Raw genomic sequence first — 20,709 nt, 5'->3', positions numbered from 1 at the left:
TTTATCCTCTCCATGCATGTGTATACAAGAAAGAAGAACCTATAAAAACTCCATTTGGATCTTGTTAATTCCCCCATCAATCGAACATCAAACCTTACAAACAAAGTTAAAAAAAGATCCCTACTACATTTTTTCTGATATTTCTCATTTGACAATGGAACTATTATGTAGAACTCGCCGCGGTATCAAACGAGTTCTTCCTCACCAAAAGACAACTAATCTTGGAAGGCTGAGCATGTGCAACATCGACTACACATGTCACGAAATCGGGTTGATGCAACGCCAACGCCAGCCGATCTTCCCCCAACTCCAGCCCACTTGCGTCCACAAGCACATGCCAACAATTCCTATGAGCTTCTGATATCCAATGCATCGAAGATCGAGCCCCGTTCGTGCACGCCCGATACGCGAAAAGTCCCTTTGGAGTGTACTTACTTTTTCTCCTAAAATACTGGCTAAGTTGTGATCCTTTGATCCTCAAATCCAGCCATGTCTCTGGTGCAGATATTGCTTTCGAATCTTTAGACGAAACAAAAACTTTCACTAAATCAGTCTCCTCTCCAAGAATTGTCAAGTAATAATTCCCTCTGAAGAAAGGGTACGATTCCCCGACCATCGCCATTGATTCTCTTACATTTGCCGTGAAGACGACCAAGTATTCCTCTTCATTCAATCCACAGTCTTGCAAGGCTCGGTTTCGGGCTTGGACTTCGGGGATGGAGATGAAGTTCCCCTGGAAAGAAGTCTTTTTTGCCAGGGTATCAAGTAGTTTCGAGGGTTCTAACTTGACCTTAAACATGTCGTTGTTAGCAGTAAAAGAAGGCGAAAAGAACGAATTATCCCGGATCGTTTTCTGGGCTCTTTTCTTGTCGTCGGACATGTGTTCCGAGGAATCTTCGTTGACACAAACTTCTGTTTTATGATCAGTTTCCAAATCTTCAACCAGACCGTTGCAGTATTCAGGATACTTTGCAAACACATATTGCTGCACATATAGCATTTCTCTTGGGGTTATGGGACCTGACCATCTCAGGTCAAATCCAGGCAGAGTTGATATTGCTTCCGCTATCAAGTGCGGCGGAATCACTCTATTCGGTTTCTGTTGACAAATTTGCATAAAACAACAACAGTGGCAATTAGAAAATCAATTCACATTCCTTCCAAAAAAAACATACACCAATCAACAAGCTACACTCTTAACATGGTGTACTTATTATTAAAAATTTGAAATTTTGTTAACGAATACACTATATTAGTCGTCTCACATCGCTGAGCTAGCTTCTGGGGTTAGACCTCAGTTCATAATCTCAACGTTCATTTGGCCACCATTTCCATTTTCTGCGTTCCGACCGCCTCAAAATCTACGAAAAACTATAATAGGTTGGCTGAACTTACCTTGATCACCATGCTGCTTGGCCTGCTGCTCTGATTTGGAGAGTTGGGCAAGGATGTGTTCAAAGATTCTCCTTCTCCACATTCGATTGCATTCTAATAATACATACAATTTAATTTTTTTTTTTTAAAAAAAAACAAGCAATTATGAATTATTACATATCAAATATAAAAGACAATCACATAATTAATAAACCAGGAGAAAAATGAGGCTTGCCTGGGATTCTTCATTAAGAACAGTACTCCCCTGTTCTTTGATGTTCTGTAACATGATTTCTAGTTGATCTGCACTTGCTAAATGAATGGAAATGTGGAAACAACTAAGAAGAGACAATAATATATATACGAAAACATGTGATAAAACGACGTGACAAATAGATAAACGCCGCCGTAGACGACATCAGATGACCCACAGCTTAGAATCATTAAGCTTAGGTTTATGTGATAATTTGGTTTAAATATTTTTATATCATGAAGATGTGTGCTTCACCATTGAATTTACTTTGGCTTGTCGATTTATTTAAATTATCACAAAGTTTTAAATAATAATTACTGTATAAAGTGAAGTCCGAATCAAGAACTTTTATTTAGAGAGTGTTTATAATCACTAAAAAAAGTGATTGTTAGATTTTAGCTTAAAAAATCACTTTTGTGTGTTTTTTAAATCCAAATTATGTGTTAGCTTTATGTTTAACTTAACTGAAATCGAAAAACTAATCATATGGTGATTATGATTCTCTAAAAGTGATTCTAATAAAAAGATCAATGTTAAAATTACTTTAATCACTTATTTATCAAACACTATACAACTTTGATTTTTAGATTTTCACATTTGTTTCCAAACACTACCAACTTTTGATTTTTCTTAATTTTTTTATAATCTATAAATTTAAACATTTCTACAAAAGTATAATATTTTGCAAACACTCCCTTAATGTCAACAGGAAAGATTAATCAGTTAGGAATTTTTTGATATGGAAGAAGAATTCAATTCTATCACTAAATTTTAACATATAATTTTTATAAAATTTAGAGAAACATAAAAATTAAACATTTTTATTTGAAATCAGACGATGGTTCATCTACGACTTGTGCCTAGCCACGAGAACGAGTTGGTGATTAATAAAAATAAATAAAGAAAATAAATGCATACAAAAAGGACAATTGGTTACAATTTATTTATTAATCTTGATAATATTTAATAATAATGACGAGTTAGCAGCTAAATCATTGTCATTGGAGATGGTGACAATTTAAGCAAGTGATTACCGTTAAAAGAGAAGGGTTTGGGCCTACCTATTGTTGAAATTTATTCCACCAACAAAGTAGGATTATTTATTTAATAATATAGGCAAAGAAAACCGATGCCCTTTCAGAATTATGCTACCAGCCAATGAAATTTTATGTATTTTATTTAGAGGCATTAAAGTATACTTAAAGAGCATCTATCACGGTATGATCCAATTTTTTTTTTTTTTGGGTTACGTCACATGTTTGAACCAGTACTAAACTGTAATGAAGATAATATTCCCATTATAAAATCTCATTAATGACTATTTTATATTCAGAACTTTGAAGTTATACTTGAGGAGGAGATATATATTTGAAATCTATGGATTTCGATCATTGTTTTATTATTTACGATGTTAAATATACACATACTATTATTATATTAGTAATACAAAGTACCGTAAACTTGAAATTAATTAGATTTAGTTAATTACCACGAAATACAACATAAACATCCAAAGGAGGGTATATGTGAAATTTATGATTTTAATTATCTAAACAATAAAAATACATTTGAAATTCATCGATCAAAACCAAACACCAGTGATTTTAAATACTCACGAAAGACAATGAAAAGTGTAGATTAAAGGGTCAAACAACTTAGTCAAATTGGTTAGGTTGGCAATGAGTAAAAACGATGTGCATAAAATTTCTCACATGCTTGGAATCATGCTAATTAGGGACAGAGTTTCTCAACTTGATGTGTAAAGAACAAGAACATGCCACTCATTACAAACAAGAATCTAGTCATACTTGACATGTTTGCATCTGTCCATGAATTCCAGTCATCATTTGACTCGTTTTATTTGAATTCAAAGTTCACTATTTAGCTTCAGTTGACAGAGCACAAAAGTATGAGTAAGACAAGTGTTATTGTTGAAGGATCTGTAACTCTTCATGGAAGCGGAAAAATGAAACAAGAATTCATTTACATTCAATATTTAAGGTTATGATCCATTCGCTTGTAAAAATTAAGCAACTAATTAAAAGTTAACCTTGATATGCAAAAGTGATGACAAGAATGAGAAGACTTGTATCCAGAATTTAAAAAAAAGATGTACATCTACAAAAAATATTTCATCCTGTCGTCTTGTCTCATAGCGTTGTACACCGCTTGAACCTGGAGAACACACATCAATTACATTATTCATGCATGCTGACAAGTATATACATGCATACAAATGATCGAGAGCGAAGGAGATAGTAGCACCTGTTCGCTGGAAACAACTTGAACAGGTCCAATGTTCACTGATACATATTTGCCACCTGATGAGATCTTCTGTTTCACTTGACCCTGTACCAGAAGAAAATGAGTTGAACTTTTGTGGTTAAAATTCGAAAATTTTGGTCAAGGATACAAGTGAAAAAGGTTCATAAACTGATGTAGCTGTATTATAAAAAAGGAGAGCTACTGGAGATCAACGAGGAGATACCAAGAAGAAAAAAGAAAGGGATTCATCCAGATAAACGATTGGTTTTTTTATTTTGAAAAAAAAAAACAGAATACTTACACATCAAAATATTATAGATCCGGTAACGGACAGGCAGGATATATTATTCCTAGCTAAGAAAGTGAAGCATTAAAGACAAGGGGGAAACTGAGGGTATTTCACAAATCAGATCAAAAGCGGTTCTTTAATAAGCACTAGGTATGAGCCTCTTTCAACTTCTGAAAATCAGACACCACAGAATCTAACTCTTCTCAGTATCCATATTCCATATTACATAAGACTTATTTCAACATGTCGTTTACAATGCCAAGAAATTAAACATTTTTGTCTCCTTTTCTTATTAAGAGATTAGTTTGTTATGTCAAAGACCAATCTGATATCATCCAACTCAACCGCTTAAAACACCATCTAATCGTAATGCCAACCAAAGCTCTAACTCACTGCTTAAAAGTAAAAAAAATAATGTATTGGCAATTCGCAAATTCCCACCAAGGAAAAGAAGAAACAGAAAGAAGTGAAATGGGAATCCACATCTTGATTAGGGGTTCATATCATCCGACTGAATACTCAGATGTTTTCAATAATAATGTATGTTTGAAATGTAGATAAGGGCGATACTATAAAGCAATGTACTTTTGGCAGTTGACAGAAGGTGCTACATAAGTTTGTACTCCAAAAGAATTGGAGTCATGAAGTCAGACTGAGAAAGGCTTTGGAAAGTAATGGAGCTCGGGCCATTTATACGAACATTGCTAGTTCGGGTTTTAAAAAAGCTTTCCCCCATTCAATTTATGCCCTTTCACTAAAATGATGACAAGTCCCAGTAGAGGTGCCGAGAACAGATAAAATGGTGCCCAGGGTTGTGGTAGCAGTGGGAACTGAGTCACAGGATACCTTACATCCTCCTGCATCTAATTACTATGCACCATTAATTTCTAGAAGATTATGTTTTTCTGCAGTTCATCACCAACACTGGATGCACTGTTTCAAGATAGGATGACACGCTTGGATAGAAGTAAACGGGGCATTCCCTTTAGCACTCTGCTTCAGTAGATGACTCTCCTAACACTTGAGGTACAAAATCACAAAAGAGAGATGCTTACTTCTGGGATTGGTCTGTGAATAACAGATTCAACAGCAACAACCATGGCATGCACAAAATCATCACCCCCAGTACCAATGGCTGTAAATCCGCGAACTGTTGGATAGGAGTTTACCTGCGCAGGAAAACATATATTTAACCGTAAAAAATATTCGAACAAGCCGAACAAACCCAAGAAGCAGAATTGCAATTGTTCAAGACACAAATTGAAGATTAATGCTTTAATAATCTCTTGTTTATCAAGAGAATATGTTTCCTCCATGAGATCGACGAAACTAAATTTCGACAAAAGGATTAGGCAAGATAGCATGGAGAATACCTTTTGATCAAGAGTAAGCCATTCATTAGTCGAATCATCGGTAACTGTACCCCCGATCACTACATTCGTTGTGTGTCCAACCCTCCCAGCTGTCTTTGAAATTTCTGATAATTTTGAAAGATTTACAGTTAGAAACCCCCTTTCCAAATACAAATTATATCTTGTAAATTAAAAAAATGCAAGCACAACATAGAAAAGTCTATTGCACATTTGCACCCTTCAAAATAAAATGCTTCAGTCCAAAAGCGACCTCTCAGAACTCGAAAACTCGGGAAAGCTTTCACCTCAGTGCAGATTTCCTACCACAAAGTCTCCAACATCATGCTTAAACTACAAATAATATTTTCAGAATTTAAAATAACTATTTTTATTTAAATTCTAGATAAGCCACACCACCCCCCCACCCCCCCTCCTTTTTTTTCAGCAATCAAGCATTCTCACCACAGGTGAAAAAAGTGTACAAGCAGCTCAAGAAAAGCAACACCCAGCCGCCACTCCAACTACAAAAAAAAAATCCATATTTATTTGAATTAATGACAAAATAAGCTAATTCCCTAGAACATGCACCTGAAATCGCCTTCAACACCGCTTCTTGAGGGGGTTCTTGCTCATAATCATCGCCAGAAGAAGATGCGTTTCCTATATTCGCGCAATTTCTTGTAAACTGAGAACTTTTAGCAGAAAGCGCGACTTCAAACTGAGAATTCCTAGAATTAATTGCTGCTTTACAGCCACAATTTGGTTTCAACGTCGATATTTTCTTGTGGGCCGAAATGATTGGTGTAAAATTGCTCATGAAAGGTAAAGGCAGCCATGATTCTGTAAATTCCGTCAAGAAAACGTTTCTGATAATACTTCTGCACGCCATTTTTTAAATCTTGGTGGAGAATTACAGTTGTATTGTCTTCCTACGAATTGGGCACGAATCGATTTATTTCATGTGTTATATGAGCAGTACGTTTTCGGCTGAAGGCAGACGGACGTTTCCGGTCGAAAAGACCAAAGAGCCCCTGACACTTTGTAAATAAATTTTTTTATTTCTTATTTCTCTATCTATTTACACCAAATTCTTTTTTAACCAAAAACAAGTAATCTTGTTGCATGTTTGAATGAGAACAATCATTAGTCAACCGCAAAGTAATTGACTTTGGTGTAGTGAACCCAGTGTTGAAGTAAATGAATACTTGTCTAGACCAAAATATTTAGTAACTCTATTGCTTGTCTATTAATGAGGTAGACTTTAAAAATTTTATTGTTGCTAATAAAAAGGCAACAATCGGAAATAACATGATCGAAATTTGAAACATCGCAACTCTGAGAGTGAATTGCATCTACGGACATTTTTTTAGTCAAACTCAATAATAGCATGGATATATCCAAGTCCCTTGACTCAGCTGAGTAGCTCTCAAATAGCTAGAGTTTTCATCTTTTTAACCAGTGTCGTTTCATGATGTTTACTTGTTTAGTAGGTCAAAAAGCTCCGTTAATAAGTTTGGTTTTCTCCAAATTATCATTGAATTCGAATAATTAACCATTTAAAAATATATATGCATCGAAACATTGGCGCTAAGCTTCAAACCTAAGCATAAATCTTAATTAATTTCTCAAAAAAGTATAATCTTAATTAATTTAAGCTAAATATTAAATAAAATGATAGAATTGTTATAAATATATGATTTAATAAATATTTCAAGTTATAAATACCATATATTCATTAAAAAAAACAAATGAAATCTTCGGTTTTAAAAAACAGTTGTTTAATCTAGTTAAATCATAAAACTTAATTGAGATTAAATGTCACTTAAATAAATTTTTTAAAACACTGCTACTAATAAAACTTGAGTATATTGGTTTTGTTCGACATGCTTATTGCTTACGCCACGTAAAAAAATGGATTTTTTTTTTCATTAATTTTTTCATTAAAAAAAATGGATTTTACAAGCATGCAAGATATGAATATAAATGCTAGTGACAATACTACATAGACTTTCCCTTAGTTTAGTTGGAAACAAAAACATCAAGGTTTTGTTTGTGGCACAAGCCAAATTGATTTATTGCTCCTTGTTTGATTTTTTTTCATTATAGTAAATTTTAGTTATAATAAAATAAAATTACACGGTTGTATTTTAGGGAGAGTGGAAGTTTAATTGAAGTCATAATTTATTAAAAATAAAAATAACATGAAATTTCCCACAATGGGTCTTCAAAAATTAGAATAACATCATGTGCGTGGATCCTTTTTCATAATCTTTCAGCTAATAAACCCTAGCCAAAATCCAAATTACAAATCCCATCAAATTTCGGAAATTTGACCCCATTTGAAATCAGTCACCTGGTATCATGTACGATTCAGAAATCAACAATGAAGAATCGGAGAGAACAGCTTTTCGCAAAGCGGAGAAGAAATACAAGATATATTACGATAACTCCAAAAAGTACCAACTTTTATTACCCTTCTTGTATTTTTTTATTGCTGAGTTTTGTCTAACCATGTCGGGATATGATGCTTTTTAGTTCTGTTTTAAGGTTTTCATCTGATTGTAATTCTAGGAAAAAGATACCGAGACCTGTAGATTTATCCGAGGTAATTGATTTCAAGTCAATTTTAGACAAGTACAATTGCAACGATGAACTTAGGGAAGGAGTTACCGCGTTAAAATGCGACTTCGATAGACCTATTTTCTGCTTGAAAAATCGACCAGGTATGCCAGGATTTCTGAAATTGTGATTTTTTGCTGAATTTTCATGATATGGCCGATTATTAAAAAATATATATTTGTAAAATTTTGCCCTCGAATTGCTGAGATTAATCTGATATGCAGGTTTTTATTTTATTCCTAGTGCATTGAGCGTTGAGGAGCAATGCCAATGGATAAGGGAGAGTTTGACGAGTTTTCCTCAATTCCCTAATAGAACAAATCACGATGCATTTTATGGGTCAATACCGGATTTATTTGTTTCGGCTACACAAGGGAAAAAATTTGTGTTCGAAGAGAGGGATCCTGATAGCGTCGATTCTCACCCCAAATGGAAATTAGTGGAGGAAATGGATCGGTTGTCTGGGAGTGATGCACATAAGTCAGTACAGGCTTCGTTGTTGCTACGAAAGTTGAGATGGAGCACACTTGGCTTGCAGTTTGATTGGTCCAAGGTCAAGCTAAAAATCTATTTGATATTTCTGTTTATATATATATATTTTTTTATCAATTTTGTTCTTGTAAACCTATATTTGCTGATAATTCACCTGTTTATTTGAATGGATACCTAGTACTGAAAAGGTCTCAATCCTATATTCTCAGAGATCATTTGCATATGACTGTAGTTGCTGCTTGAAATATCAAGTTTTTCATGCTAAATTATTTTTACTCAACATGTCATGATTCTGCTTTTGAATTATTGCTGATCTTGATCATTATTTTCTTGCATTTGGCTACCATGTATCCTTCTGAGATGATAGCCCTTCCATGTCCTATGTTACGACTTACTTACGTAGTCTCAGATTAGCATATTGATATCCGTTCAATTCTTATTGTATTAAGTGTCCCCATCTTTCGGTAGCATTGTGCTCGCCTTGTGGAATGAAATTGGAATATGCTCTCTGTTAATAATACATATTGATATGCATGCTTTGTTTGATCGTCATCATTTCCATAAATGCTGAAGAAGCGTTATACATATCGGTGCAGCGGAGCTATAACGTTGATCTCCCTCACAAGAAGATACCCGATTCATTATGCCAACTGGCTAAAATAATGGCTGCACCTGTCATGCCATGTGGTGAAGAATTCCAGCCAGAAGCAGCCATAGTGAATTACTTTGGATTAGGTACATCTCATACTCAGACGTCTTATATGACTCGTAAAGGTTTCAATCTTGCCTAGTTGTTTGATCGATACCCACACTGTTCTTTTAAGGTGATATGCTTGGTGGGCACCTTGATGACATGGAAAAAGATTGGAGTAAACCGATTGTGAGCATGAGGTATCATGCTTTCAACTTTTTGTTTGGTTTAGTCCAATGAGTTGTGAAATGATATTGAGAAAAAAAAATTTCTACAGTTTGGGTTGCAAAGCAATTTTCCTGCTCGGAGGAAAATCTCGGGAAGATTCACCCATTGCGATGTTCCTTAGAAGCGGTGATGTGGTACTTATGGCTGGGGAGGCCAGGGAATGCTTTCATGGTAATTCTGGTGTCGCTACTGAGTTCAAAATGCTATCTTCTTTGTAGACTTCATTGCTAAATTATACTAAATGACTGTTGGTGATTACAGTATCCTCACCAACAAATTCTGTATTCTAGTAATGCTTATATTAAGTGAGGACTGATGAACGACGAGTTGCTTTTCCTGTGGTGTTCAATCTATACATAAATAGTGTGAAACTTAATCTCATTTGGTTTGCAGGCGTCCCCCGTATATTTACAGACACGGAAAATGCTGAAATAGCCAGTCTCGAATCACAATTTTTGGACCAAGATTTTTCGTTCTTGGATTACATCAGGACTTCAAGAATCAACATCAACATCAGACAAGTTTTTTAAGAAGATGATTGGTTGCTACAAGTAACAGGCTGGCCTGGCAATTTTCCCAGAAGTTGATTTCTCCAAACTTAGATTCTTAGTTCGAGTTATAATTACAATTGCGAATCAGTGGTCTAATTTTATTTGAGAAGAAGATGAAAAGCCAGCACATTCGGTACTTGCAAAATGAACTATTTTATTATCATTCAAAATCAAATCCGTGTTCTCCTTCAACTACCGCCTATTTGTTGTACAACTTTGACTTTGACAAATGTCGGGCGTTAGTAAAATTTGGCAAACTTTGGTTCTATTTGAGAAAAGTCTGCCTTTTTTAGTTGGCTGAGTTACCGTGGACAATTATTTTAGACTCCTGTGGGTTCAATTTCAGCACGACTAACTAATTCGCATGGGTGCATTCGATCAAGTAAGAATTTTTCAGTTCTAAGAACTCAAGCTTCATATTTATTCACAAAAAATTTAAAATTACATTTGTCTCATATTTCATCTATATTTTCACAAAATATCGAAAAATTGGATAGATTCCTCTGCTTTGAAAGATGAATCGTGCATCTCGATCTTGCCACAGAATTTGCCGAACATAAGAAATGCAAAAGATTCGAAAAAATCCCCTCAAAATCAAGAAAACAACAAAATAACCCATCAAAGATGTCCAAATATGAATTCTCCTCCTATTAAATCTTCACTAAGCTCCAAAAACACCTCAAATACCCCAACACCACACCCTGTTGTTACGTGTACTCGCCCACCACCACTTCACGGAAACTCACATCTTTCCCAGCAATAAAAACACCCAAAACCCAAATATCTCCGCTCAAAATTCCCCATTTTTCTTCCTCCAAACAATCGAAGAACAAGGATACGAGCAACACAACGAATGGGTCCGATTGTGATAACCCAATTAGCCACCGGTTTAAGCGTTTTAGCCGGAGCGGTCTTCGTGAAACAAGTGATGGATCAAAACCCGATGATTGGTTCTGGGCGTGGGCCTAGATGCTCCAGCTGCAACGGGTCGGGCCGGGTTTCCTGTATCTGCTCGCGGTGGTCGGACGGTGACGTGGGTTGTCGGACCTGTGCTGGTTCGGGCCGCATGGCCTGCAACAGCTGCGGTGGAACAGGGACGGGCCGTCCGATCCCGGTTCAGATATCTGCGTCGAACCGGCCTCGCTGAAAGCGAACCGGAGTTGTTTCAAAGGGTGGATTTTATTGATTGCCTTTTAGCAGCTATATTTTGTAACTTTAATTTATTTTCAATTGATTGTATGCATAATGGAATGTTAGTAGGAAACAAAAAAAAAATGCCAAGTACAATGATAGATTAATGAAATGAGATACTTTCACAGATTTCTTCGTCCGCATTTTTCTTCAAAGTGTATATAGTAAAAATACCTAGTATTCATTTGTGAAATTGGATTACATATGGTCAGTGTATTTGTATTTAGCTGTGAATGTTACATGTTACGCGTAATGATATAATACAATTCGTATCGATTATAACATGATGATGATATATAAAGTTTTGAGTGTATGTTAGTTGTCACAGCGGAAAATTTTTCTTCAAAATAAATATGATTGTAATTTATATGGTCAGAAACTTGTCCTGTATAAAAAAAAATATCAAAGATTGCTGGGATTGGATTAAATTGTCTATGGAATGGGCATGAAATGAATACGCAATTGGGCCTCACATTTGAAATTTTGTTCAGCCCAAAAATTGTGTTTTTGTCTTCGTTTGTTCAGGCCCAGTCCAGCCCAGGCAGTTCATTCTATCGAAGAGAATTTTAGAATGGGTTATTTGAAGAAAGGCCCAAAATTCTTTGGAAAACTCTCAATGGGGAGTTGAAGTTGAAGATAATTATCTTTATTGATATATTTCAAGGAACCATATTTCTTTACACCGATTGAGATTTTAGTTTTCATGGAGATTAGAAAGGAAGACGATGCCCTTAATTTTCGAAAATTTAGATGGAGGAAACTTAATTCTTGTTTGGATCTGTCCTGGTTAATATTATTATTTTTCATTTCAAGAATTTTAATTAAAACGTAAGAGAGTCATATATTAGTAAAAGAATGTTGAAAAATAAAGGGATGTATATATATATATACATGATATTGTCAAAAAACAATGATTTGAATCTAAAACATTTGACCAAACCACAATGGCGTCAATTGGTTTGGTGAGATTGGATGAACAGAATCAGTAGTGTATCAATCTTATCCTCTTCTAAATCAATCATTACTCCTATCACCTTCGCTCCTAAGTTTTTATTCATGGATAAAAAATTTGAAAAACTACATGCATACAGAAGGTTATATGAGACAAAGAGATTATATATCGTCATATCATTTAAAAACTTTATAATGGTGGTGATAACTGATAATTTGTGCAATGTATTAGAGTTGTAATGATGGAGGAGCTCACCAAAGCACATGTAGAGTAATCAAGTTTAACAAAGCATCGTAATTGACCACCACTTCCAATCTTTAATTATTTTACGCTAAAACAAGCATCTTACGAGGATGTCCCATTTTATCATTACCCATAATCATTATTATTACCACTACATCTCCATAAATAATTCGATTTGTACAAGGAACTTTCTCGAATGTATACAGATACGAATTGATTTGTGAGAAGTGTTACCGCTCATTAATTCGGTTAATTTCGATTTATTTACCTACACACCATCAAATTGGCTGCTTGAATGAGATATGAGTGAGACTTATTAATTCAAGTCATGACAACAAATCTTTACATATAACCGTCTATGTCATGAGTAGAATTTCAAAAAAAAATTGTATTTTTGGTCTTTTATGTTTATTTTTTTATATATCTTTGTGATTTTGCAGGTTTTGTTGTCAAATTTTAATGTTGATTCTTTATATTTATTTATTTCTTTTTTTTCAATGTTAGTCATTATTTGACGTGCCACGAACACAATGCTAATGTGTGCAGCGTGATGTCAGCATTCCCGATAAAAAAGAACTAAAATTGTTTAAAAAATATGATACTAAAACTGAAATGTGACAATAGAGCTGATCGCAATGGCAAAAAAGTAAACATACATTACAAACTGCAGTACATATAGCACAACAAAACTGCAGTTTTTTTCCCTTAGCTTTCCCTCACTTTATTGGACCAAATTTGAAGGTGTTGGGATTCTATCAGCGTAATCAAATCATAAAGTTTATGTTGATACATAATTTAAAGGACTTGAGTTATACATTCATTATAAGTGTAATTTTTGATAAAATAACAAATATTTCATCCTCCATAGCTCGTCGACATAAATAGACATACATACATATAACATAATACAATTTAATTTGGAAAATGGTATAAAAATCGAGTCATAAAAGCAACCCCAACTTATCTTGCAAAAAATATTCCAATTATTTTGGATTTATATATTTTTCTTGTCGTGATGGTTATAATAATATCCAGAGGGTTGCGGGGTCAACAAGCAAAAGGCGCAGTCTTTGACATAATTGAGTAGTGTGGAAGAAATGGCAATAAATAAACATTTGATTGGTATTTTCCTGAAAAATTTACAGCAAAAAAGTATTAATGTCATTATTATTAATTCTTTTGATGACAATAATTTGGCAGTGTGTGTGACAGCATCTGGTCCCATGAAACTATAACATCATTCTGTTCATCTGTTTGTGTTTTCCTTAGCAGCTTATCGTTAATCATGAAATTTTTCACATGCATGTGGGGTAAATAATAAATTATCACACTTTTATCTAATTTTTTTTATTTTAATTTCATCACGTTAAAATTCAATTTTCTCATCAAATATATATATATGAACCTCTTATGTGACAATTTTAGGAATGTATATGTATTGTATGTATTGTGTGCGCATGTGTGTTCAGAGTCATTTGGATAAAGATTCCAACTACCAAAAATATAAATAATCATGTACTTCATTGTTAAATGAACACTACAGAAATGTTTAATAAAGAAAAAATAGTCAAATTCTTCATATAGCCTATTTTATTAAAATATTTTAATGATATTAGATATTACTAACAGGAATCTAAATATTGTTGTTGTAAGTCGTTGTAACATCAAATATTGCTGAGATGACAACATATCAACATTTTGATCATGGCATGCTAATACTTCAACAAAATAGAACTAAAACAAAAGTATTTCAACTTACACGGTGAAGCAAAAATGTTATTGCTTAATAGAGCTAAATAAAAAGAAGCTGACTGAAAGAACAATAGGATAATTTTATCTTTCAATAAATTATATCTTTTAATATTTTCTTTTTTGAATATAATGAGTATGAGTCATGAAATACTAGGAAAACTGATGCAAGTACATAACACATTAAAATTTTATTCATTAATATATTTTTTACATAATCAATTTTCATATATATATGTGTGTGTATATGATAAGCTTAAATTTTATGTAATGAGTACATTACAAGCAAGGTTGACAATGAAATTAAACACAATAAATCCGTATTTATAAAGAAAACGGCGTCACATTTAAATCATTAATGTAATTGTCGACATATGTATAGAGGATAAGAATTACTTGTTGTCTTTATCCTCTAATAAAAAATCCTAAAATAAAATAGTATGATGCCATATTGGGCTGCTTATGGATTATTATTATTATTATGGGCCTTTATTAAGGATCAGCCCAAGTTCTGTTGTACGAGCTATTTATATATTTAATCAAGTCCAATACATTGTTCTATTGTGTTCTGTTTCAGATGAAAATCTTCTTCATAACGTAACAACCGAGGCTGCTTTTCGAAGGAAATTAGTTGATTTTCAATGAAAGGATTCGGATTCCGAATTCTTGTCACTGATTAATTTGAATGTTTGTATATGTGATTTAAAAATCCAGATATTTTATCGTTTTCAATTTAAGTGATTTTTCAACCCAATCGAGACATGCAATTTAATTATAAACTCGAACCCGATATTTTCTTGTAAAGTTGAGACTGGTGGCATAAAATTTCAAAATTTCATATCATAGGATCTAAACAATTTATTAATTTGGTTTTATGTCAATACAGATGTGGAAAAATTGCAACATTACCACCGTAAAATCCTAAATTTTTCATAATTCTTCGCGAAAAGAAAGTCATGAACTCCCTTATATTTCAAATTTTGAGCATATCTATCCCTGAAAATACGTATGGACAAAGTATGCACTCAATATTTGTAAACATAAGAAGCTAATGGATATATTTTTCATTGGAGATTTCAACAATATCGAAATTTTCACATAAATAATATATGCAATTAATGCCAAAGATTGCAACCGAGCAGGGCGCTCATGCCCCTCGCCATCAACCTGGCAAGGCCTGTTAGAGGGATATATCCGAATTGATGTGGACGTTGGTTTTCATGAACTTACCGTTGTGGTGTAGGGGGCATGTTCTGTAATCACGAGGGCCAGACGTTGGCTACATATGGTCCTAGTATCGATACCGAACTCTATAGTCCTTGGAGAGCTATTAGCAATCAGAGAAGGCCTTTGGGTAGCTCTTGAGAGAGGTTTTCGCCGTATTGTTTATTTTGGCCCATTTTTTGCTGTACAAGCAATGACAAAACCAATAAATGATTTAGGTTATGTTAGATATGTGTTCTTGAGATTTCGTCGTTGTGTCCTCTCTCGCATTTTTCTCCGTGTGTCTGCGAATTCTTATGACGACAGATATTATCATCTCTCATTAAAGTTACAAGTTTTTTCCTTCAAAAAAAATTTAACGCCAACGATGTGATATCTGTTGAAAGAGAACTTTTAATTTAAAGAAGGAAAAATTAAAAAAACAATATGTTTGAAAAAAATTAATGGTCCCCACTACATTTAGCCTGTGACACAAATTTGACAATTAGTGACAGAAACAATATAAATTATTATGGCAATAGTTATACAAAAGCATGATTCAGGACAACTTTCAACAACCGGGGCGGTGCTTTTAGTTACTTCCAATTATATATGCTTGTTAAAAATATTGTTTAACAAAAAAATATGCACATAAGGGTCAACATTCATATGAGAACAAAAGAAAATTCTAGATTACATAATTTAAATTCAGGCGGTGACAATTTTGACCTTAGGATAAGAGTTTGATGTTTTTTTTAATGGATAAAATTTATAAGATTGATGTGTTTTTTTTCTCGGGATAAAATTTATATAAATATACTAAAACAAATGCACTTAACATATTAGGGATTCTTTATTAAGTGTGTGATATGATCGAGGGGTCAAAATACTTATGGTAATAACTAATTAGTGTTAGATACCGGCCTAATGTCACAATATTTTGTTTTAGTTAACTTGAAATTATGCAACAAATCACTAGCTAAAACCACCTAATGACGGCATTTTCCTCTTTAAAATATATTGATTGATTGGACATATTAATTCTATCATCAAGTTATTTCTTGGTCGACATGTATTATATTGAGTATATAAATATGATGTCCGCTGCATCTAATTAATAAAATAAAAAATATATATCTAACTATAAATGAAAATATGACCATAAATGTAGAAAACATTTGAAACATTAACCATAAATCCATAATTATCCAAAATAATATAGACTAAAATGAATAGAATCGTTCAAATATCATTGCATTATTATTGTATGTCTCGTCATTAGTATATAATTTTCCAAGACAAGGACAACGTTTAAATCAGGAAAAGTTGAAAAGAAAGAGTACTTAACAATGACATTTGACCTATTATATATTAGTTTTTTTTTTTTTAAAAAAGGCTGTCTTATTAATGTTAATACATTGTAAATTAAGTTTAATTTGATAATTAATTGTCATCATCAACGCAATCTAAGGAAACCGAGCCAACATATATAGCTCAACTCACGTCTGCATTCAAACAATTATTTGTGATTAGCTCACCATCGGTCGCATGCCTTTTGCTGATGATGCACAGATCCCTTGGTGTATTTTTTTTATTGTTAAAAAAAAACATTCACATATTAATTTCTCGAAAACTTAGGGAGTATTAATTATTAGATTTTAATTAAAAAAATCAGCTTTGTTACATTGAGTGAGTTGATTCTACTGCCCCTCTATACTCTACATGATAAAGGCGAAATAAAACATTGGATGAAACGATGATTCTGCTAGTACAAAAGTGATTATGGTAACAAGTTAACATTAAAATTATTTATTTATCAAATAATACTCAGTACTTTTAATCTTCAACTTTCACTTTCTTTCTTTTCTTTTCCAAACACTATCAACTTCTTCCTTCAAAAAAATATTAACTTCCGGTTTTTTTCCATCAATTAATTCATATAATCTATAAATTAAATAGTTAATCGCTTTCCCAAAAACACACACTTAAAATCCCCATTATGTGTATGTTTGTGTATATACGTACATACATACAATGATACAACTTTATATAACAAAATTTTATCGTATCGATTATGACTTTGGGTGGCCGCTTTATGTATGTAGATGTCGTAATCATCCGCAGGCCAAATCCCTACTCTAAAATTATAAGTTTGAACTTGAACAAAATTTTATTATATATTAATGAAATAATAATATAAATATAAAAATATAAAGTGTGGTAAGGAATTAGAATAAAGGAATGTCAAGATCGCTTGAAACACACTCAAATTTAGAACGTAGTCACTGAGATTATGCATGAATCCCGAGGTAACTAAATATTACAAATATTATTATTATTATATTATGATTAAACTAAATCCCCTAAATTGGGTAACTTAAATGCGTTAAGAAACCATAATATTCTCAATAATTTTCTCCCTAATCTCACTTATGGTTCGTTACGCTAAATCCTCACAAATCCCCATTAACTACTAAATATAAATGTTAAACCGCTCCATTATATTCAATACAATATTTTTTCGAGGAAAATAGGGAATGAGAATGATAAAATGTCACGTTACTGAAATCAAGATTTAATACTTGATTATGCATAGCAACAAATTAATACTCGATTTATGTGAAACATATACGATCGAGGGACACATATGATCGTAATTTTTATTTTTATTTTAAAAAAAACTAATTTATACATGCATATATGTGACAAAAATAAATATACACGTGGAAGAGTTAGTGACCGCCCATGCATTATCACCCGAAGGTGACTAAAACTGAAAGAGACAATTAAGTTCATTTACAGTCCTAATTAAAACATAACACAAATTATTACTCCATTGACGTATGTGACTCGCAATTTTTACTACGCTAATGCTCGCCTTGCAAAATGGAATAGTTTCGAAATTAATAAGGAGACCATATTGACTTATTTTAATTCAAACAAACTTTTAAGGTACTTCATATTATTTTAATATTTTATATAATTTTATAGTTCAAAATCATAAATTCTGAATTAAAATATTAAATGAAGGTATTAATGGAGAAAAAAAATTAAAATTTTAATTAATTGGGCTGACCAAGACACACACACACATATAAGAGTGGTATAGAAAAGAAGTTGACGGCGCCAACTCTAATCTACCTTGTCGAAAGCATGCAAGCTCTTCAGGGTATGATTATGAACTAATAATGTTTGTTTGTAGAAATAAAATCATTTTTTAAAGTTAAGCATGCTAATTGATGCACAATTAGTCCACCACATAACTTTTTTTTAAAGAAAGAAAACAAAGAAACAAGTCCACCCCATAAATTAATTCGACGAGATAAGGATTCAAATATTAAATTTACGGAAATTGACCCCATGCAAGATCAATTATTGAAAATAACTATATTTTTTTCTCCATTAATCTTCCCCACTTGATTAAAATTGGTCCACCAAAGTGCGAAGATGAAAATGGGTGAGGATTTTGGGGATATGTATTCCAACCACCCATCATCTTCGACATTGTCTATGCCTTGACATTTTGCTTCCTGCGGCTAAGAGACTATTTGTAAGTAGATGAGAAAATATTTCAGATTTTCGGAACTAATAAGAATTGTCAAACCAGGTTAATTAAAGCAAAAGAGAAAATTGCAAATTTGGTCATGTATGTTTGTCATTTTGCGATTTTGGTCCTCTATGTTTTCATATTTCAGTTTTAGTCCTACATGTTCTGATTTTTTGCAATTTTGGTCCTTTTTATTCGAAAATGCTTACATGACACTGTACACATCAGCTCCACATCAACACTGAATTGGTATCACGTCAGCGTCACGTCGAAAAAGGACTAAAATTGCCAAAAAAATTAAAGACAGCGAATTAAAACTGAAATCTAAAAATATAAAAGATTGAAATCGCAAACGGCCGACCAATTACTTACATTACATGACTAAAATCAAGAGCTACTAGTTTTGGGTACGAGTTAAGTTTTGGCATGCAGTAATTTCTTCATGTCAAAGTTTTGGGTAATGACCGAAATAAGATAGGGTGATTAATCTTTGACCTCACTTACCATGCACGTAAAGGTAAAAATATGGTTTTGTCCCTAAACGAGCAGGCAAAAAGCAACCTCACTCTTGCTTACACGGCCAAGTTTGGTATATCATGAGCTTCATAGGATTTGGGAACCTAAATTGGTAGTAAAAAACTAAAAATCTATCGCAATTATTACATGCATTGGTGAAGGGAAAACTGACGGTGAACATCCCTCCATTCAAACGCTTTGAAACGAAAAACAGTTCAATTTGCTTGTCTAAAAAAAATTATGATATTTGGATAAATATGTAATAGTATATAAATTATTAAATAAAATTATACGAAAATTTTCTGTGAGAATTTCAGAAAAAATTAATAGTTAATAATTTTGGAAGTTTTACGAAACAAAAAATTTGGAATTGCGTGTGGAAGCAGTCTTCCTTATGCGAGCAAATGATGTCAAATTTGGTCAAACTCAGTCAGCTCTTTTACAAACATAGCAGCACGATGGATGGAAACAATAAATTAAAATGAACGGTTCAGATGGCATACAAACAAAGGGCGAGTGATCCAACGGTGTTGACTACACCAACCAAATTTCTATTTACGGGAGGTACCGTGATTGCGGGAAGCGGATACTCCTAATTTGCTCCTTCAAAATTCCCCATAATTTTCATATCCTCTCAATTACTTTTTCCAAAAGTAACCCGTCATATTATACATGGAGTATCAGAGAATGGATTAATTTTTAATGGAAGTATTCCCAATAATTCCAATTCATTACAATTTACATGTAATTGTATTGAATAATTATTTTTTATGAGGCATTTTCACATAAAATCGAACCATTGATTCGTTTTCGGTTTCCGATTTGGTTCCGACAATTTTAACCGAATGAATAACCATAGTTACTGCGTAGTAATTTTTATGAGATTTAAAACTTTTTTATTTGAAATTTAGAGTTGGAAAAAATACCTAGGTTACCGTATCAGAAAAAACACCGAATTTTCGGTACCATAAGGCTGCGTTTACTTGCCTTGATAAATGAAGGATATCATAGATAATACCAACTAATCCTATGTTTACTTGCAAAATTGAAAAATGGTATAAATCTTTAGGCCCGTTAATGATAGGATTGAGAGATGATTTTTAGTCCTAAATTTTTAATGGGATTATAAATATTATGGAGTGAGAGAATGAAAAAAATCAATTATGTCCTTCCTTTTTATCTTCCACCTTCTTT

At 33.0% G+C, this 20,709-nt stretch overlaps 4 protein-coding genes across 6 annotated transcripts; 2 read left to right on the top strand and 2 right to left on the bottom strand.

Annotated features, from left to right (window-relative positions):
- Positions 1 to 1,795, bottom strand: LOC140872303 (uncharacterized). Its single transcript, XM_073275124.1, has 3 exons — positions 1,610 to 1,795; positions 1,396 to 1,488; positions 1 to 1,099 (listed from the first exon to the last, which is right to left on the bottom strand). Exons 1-3 carry the CDS (start codon positions 1,661 to 1,663, stop codon positions 164 to 166), a joined length of 1,083 nt encoding a protein of 360 aa, XP_073131225.1. The 5' UTR covers positions 1,664 to 1,795; the 3' UTR covers positions 1 to 163.
- Positions 1,796 to 3,594: 1,799 nt separating this feature from the next.
- LOC140872130 (uncharacterized) lies at positions 3,595 to 6,479 on the bottom strand. The gene is made up of 5 exons (XM_073274891.1): positions 6,122 to 6,479; positions 5,555 to 5,658; positions 5,237 to 5,350; positions 3,893 to 3,976; positions 3,595 to 3,802 (listed from the first exon to the last, which is right to left on the bottom strand). Exons 1-5 carry the CDS (start codon positions 6,420 to 6,422, stop codon positions 3,746 to 3,748), a joined length of 660 nt encoding a protein of 219 aa, XP_073130992.1. The 5' UTR covers positions 6,423 to 6,479; the 3' UTR covers positions 3,595 to 3,745.
- A 1,267-nt stretch (positions 6,480 to 7,746) lies between these two features.
- On the top strand, positions 7,747 to 11,055 carry LOC140871593 (DNA N(6)-methyladenine demethylase ALKBH1A). Of its 3 annotated transcripts, none has more exons than XR_012147720.1 (8): positions 7,747 to 7,989; positions 8,105 to 8,256; positions 8,377 to 8,705; positions 9,241 to 9,379; positions 9,469 to 9,535; positions 9,613 to 9,734; positions 9,957 to 10,496; positions 10,659 to 11,055. XR_012147720.1 is itself a non-coding variant. In XM_073274173.1 (7 exons), exons 1-7 carry the CDS (start codon positions 7,895 to 7,897, stop codon positions 10,091 to 10,093), a joined length of 1,041 nt encoding a protein of 346 aa, XP_073130274.1. In that variant the 5' UTR covers positions 7,747 to 7,894; the 3' UTR covers positions 10,094 to 11,055. The 3 variants fall into 3 exon arrangements, 1 of the variants encoding a protein (XP_073130274.1); XR_012147719.1 differs by having other exon boundaries at positions 10,612 to 11,055; XM_073274173.1 differs by having other exon boundaries at positions 9,957 to 11,055.
- On the top strand, positions 10,821 to 11,434 carry LOC140871594 (uncharacterized). The gene has a single exon (XM_073274174.1). It carries the CDS (start codon positions 10,968 to 10,970, stop codon positions 11,259 to 11,261), a length of 294 nt encoding a protein of 97 aa, XP_073130275.1. The 5' UTR covers positions 10,821 to 10,967; the 3' UTR covers positions 11,262 to 11,434.
- Positions 11,435 to 20,709: the final 9,275 nt, after the last annotated feature.

Source organism: Henckelia pumila, unplaced genomic scaffold, assembly GCF_033568475.1.
Source record: "Henckelia pumila isolate YLH828 unplaced genomic scaffold, ASM3356847v2 CTG_461:::fragment_3, whole genome shotgun sequence".
NCBI lineage: Eukaryota > Viridiplantae > Streptophyta > Magnoliopsida > Lamiales > Gesneriaceae > Henckelia > Henckelia pumila.
The sequence above is the reverse complement of the archived record's forward strand: the minus strand, read 5'-3'. Positions and strand labels throughout refer to the sequence as shown.

Coding starts and splice junctions, on each gene's coding strand:
- LOC140871593 (XM_073274173.1), top strand. CDS start 7,895: ATGTACGATTCAGAAATCAACAATGAAGAATCGGAGAGAACAGCTTTT. Junction 7,990..8,104: donor TATTACGATAACTCCAAAAA/GTACCAACTTTT, acceptor TTGTAATTCTAG/GAAAAAGATACCGAGACCTG. Junction 9,380..9,468: donor AGTGAATTACTTTGGATTAG/GTACATCTCATA, acceptor TGTTCTTTTAAG/GTGATATGCTTGGTGGGCAC.
- LOC140872130 (XM_073274891.1), bottom strand. CDS start 6,422: ATGGCGTGCAGAAGTATTATCAGAAACGTTTTCTTGACGGAATTTACA. Junction 5,351..5,554: donor GGCTTACTCTTGATCAAAAG/GTATTCTCCATG, acceptor TTTCCTGCGCAG/GTAAACTCCTATCCAACAGT. Junction 3,803..3,892: donor AAGTTGTTTCCAGCGAACAG/GTGCTACTATCT, acceptor TGTGTTCTCCAG/GTTCAAGCGGTGTACAACGC.
- LOC140872303 (XM_073275124.1), bottom strand. CDS start 1,663: ATGTTACAGAACATCAAAGAACAGGGGAGTACTGTTCTTAATGAAGAA. Junction 1,489..1,609: donor TTCTTAATGAAGAATCCCAG/GCAAGCCTCATT, acceptor ATGTATTATTAG/AATGCAATCGAATGTGGAGA. Junction 1,100..1,395: donor CAAGCAGCATGGTGATCAAG/GTAAGTTCAGCC, acceptor ATTTGTCAACAG/AAACCGAATAGAGTGATTCC.
- LOC140871594 (XM_073274174.1), top strand. CDS start 10,968: ATGGGTCCGATTGTGATAACCCAATTAGCCACCGGTTTAAGCGTTTTA.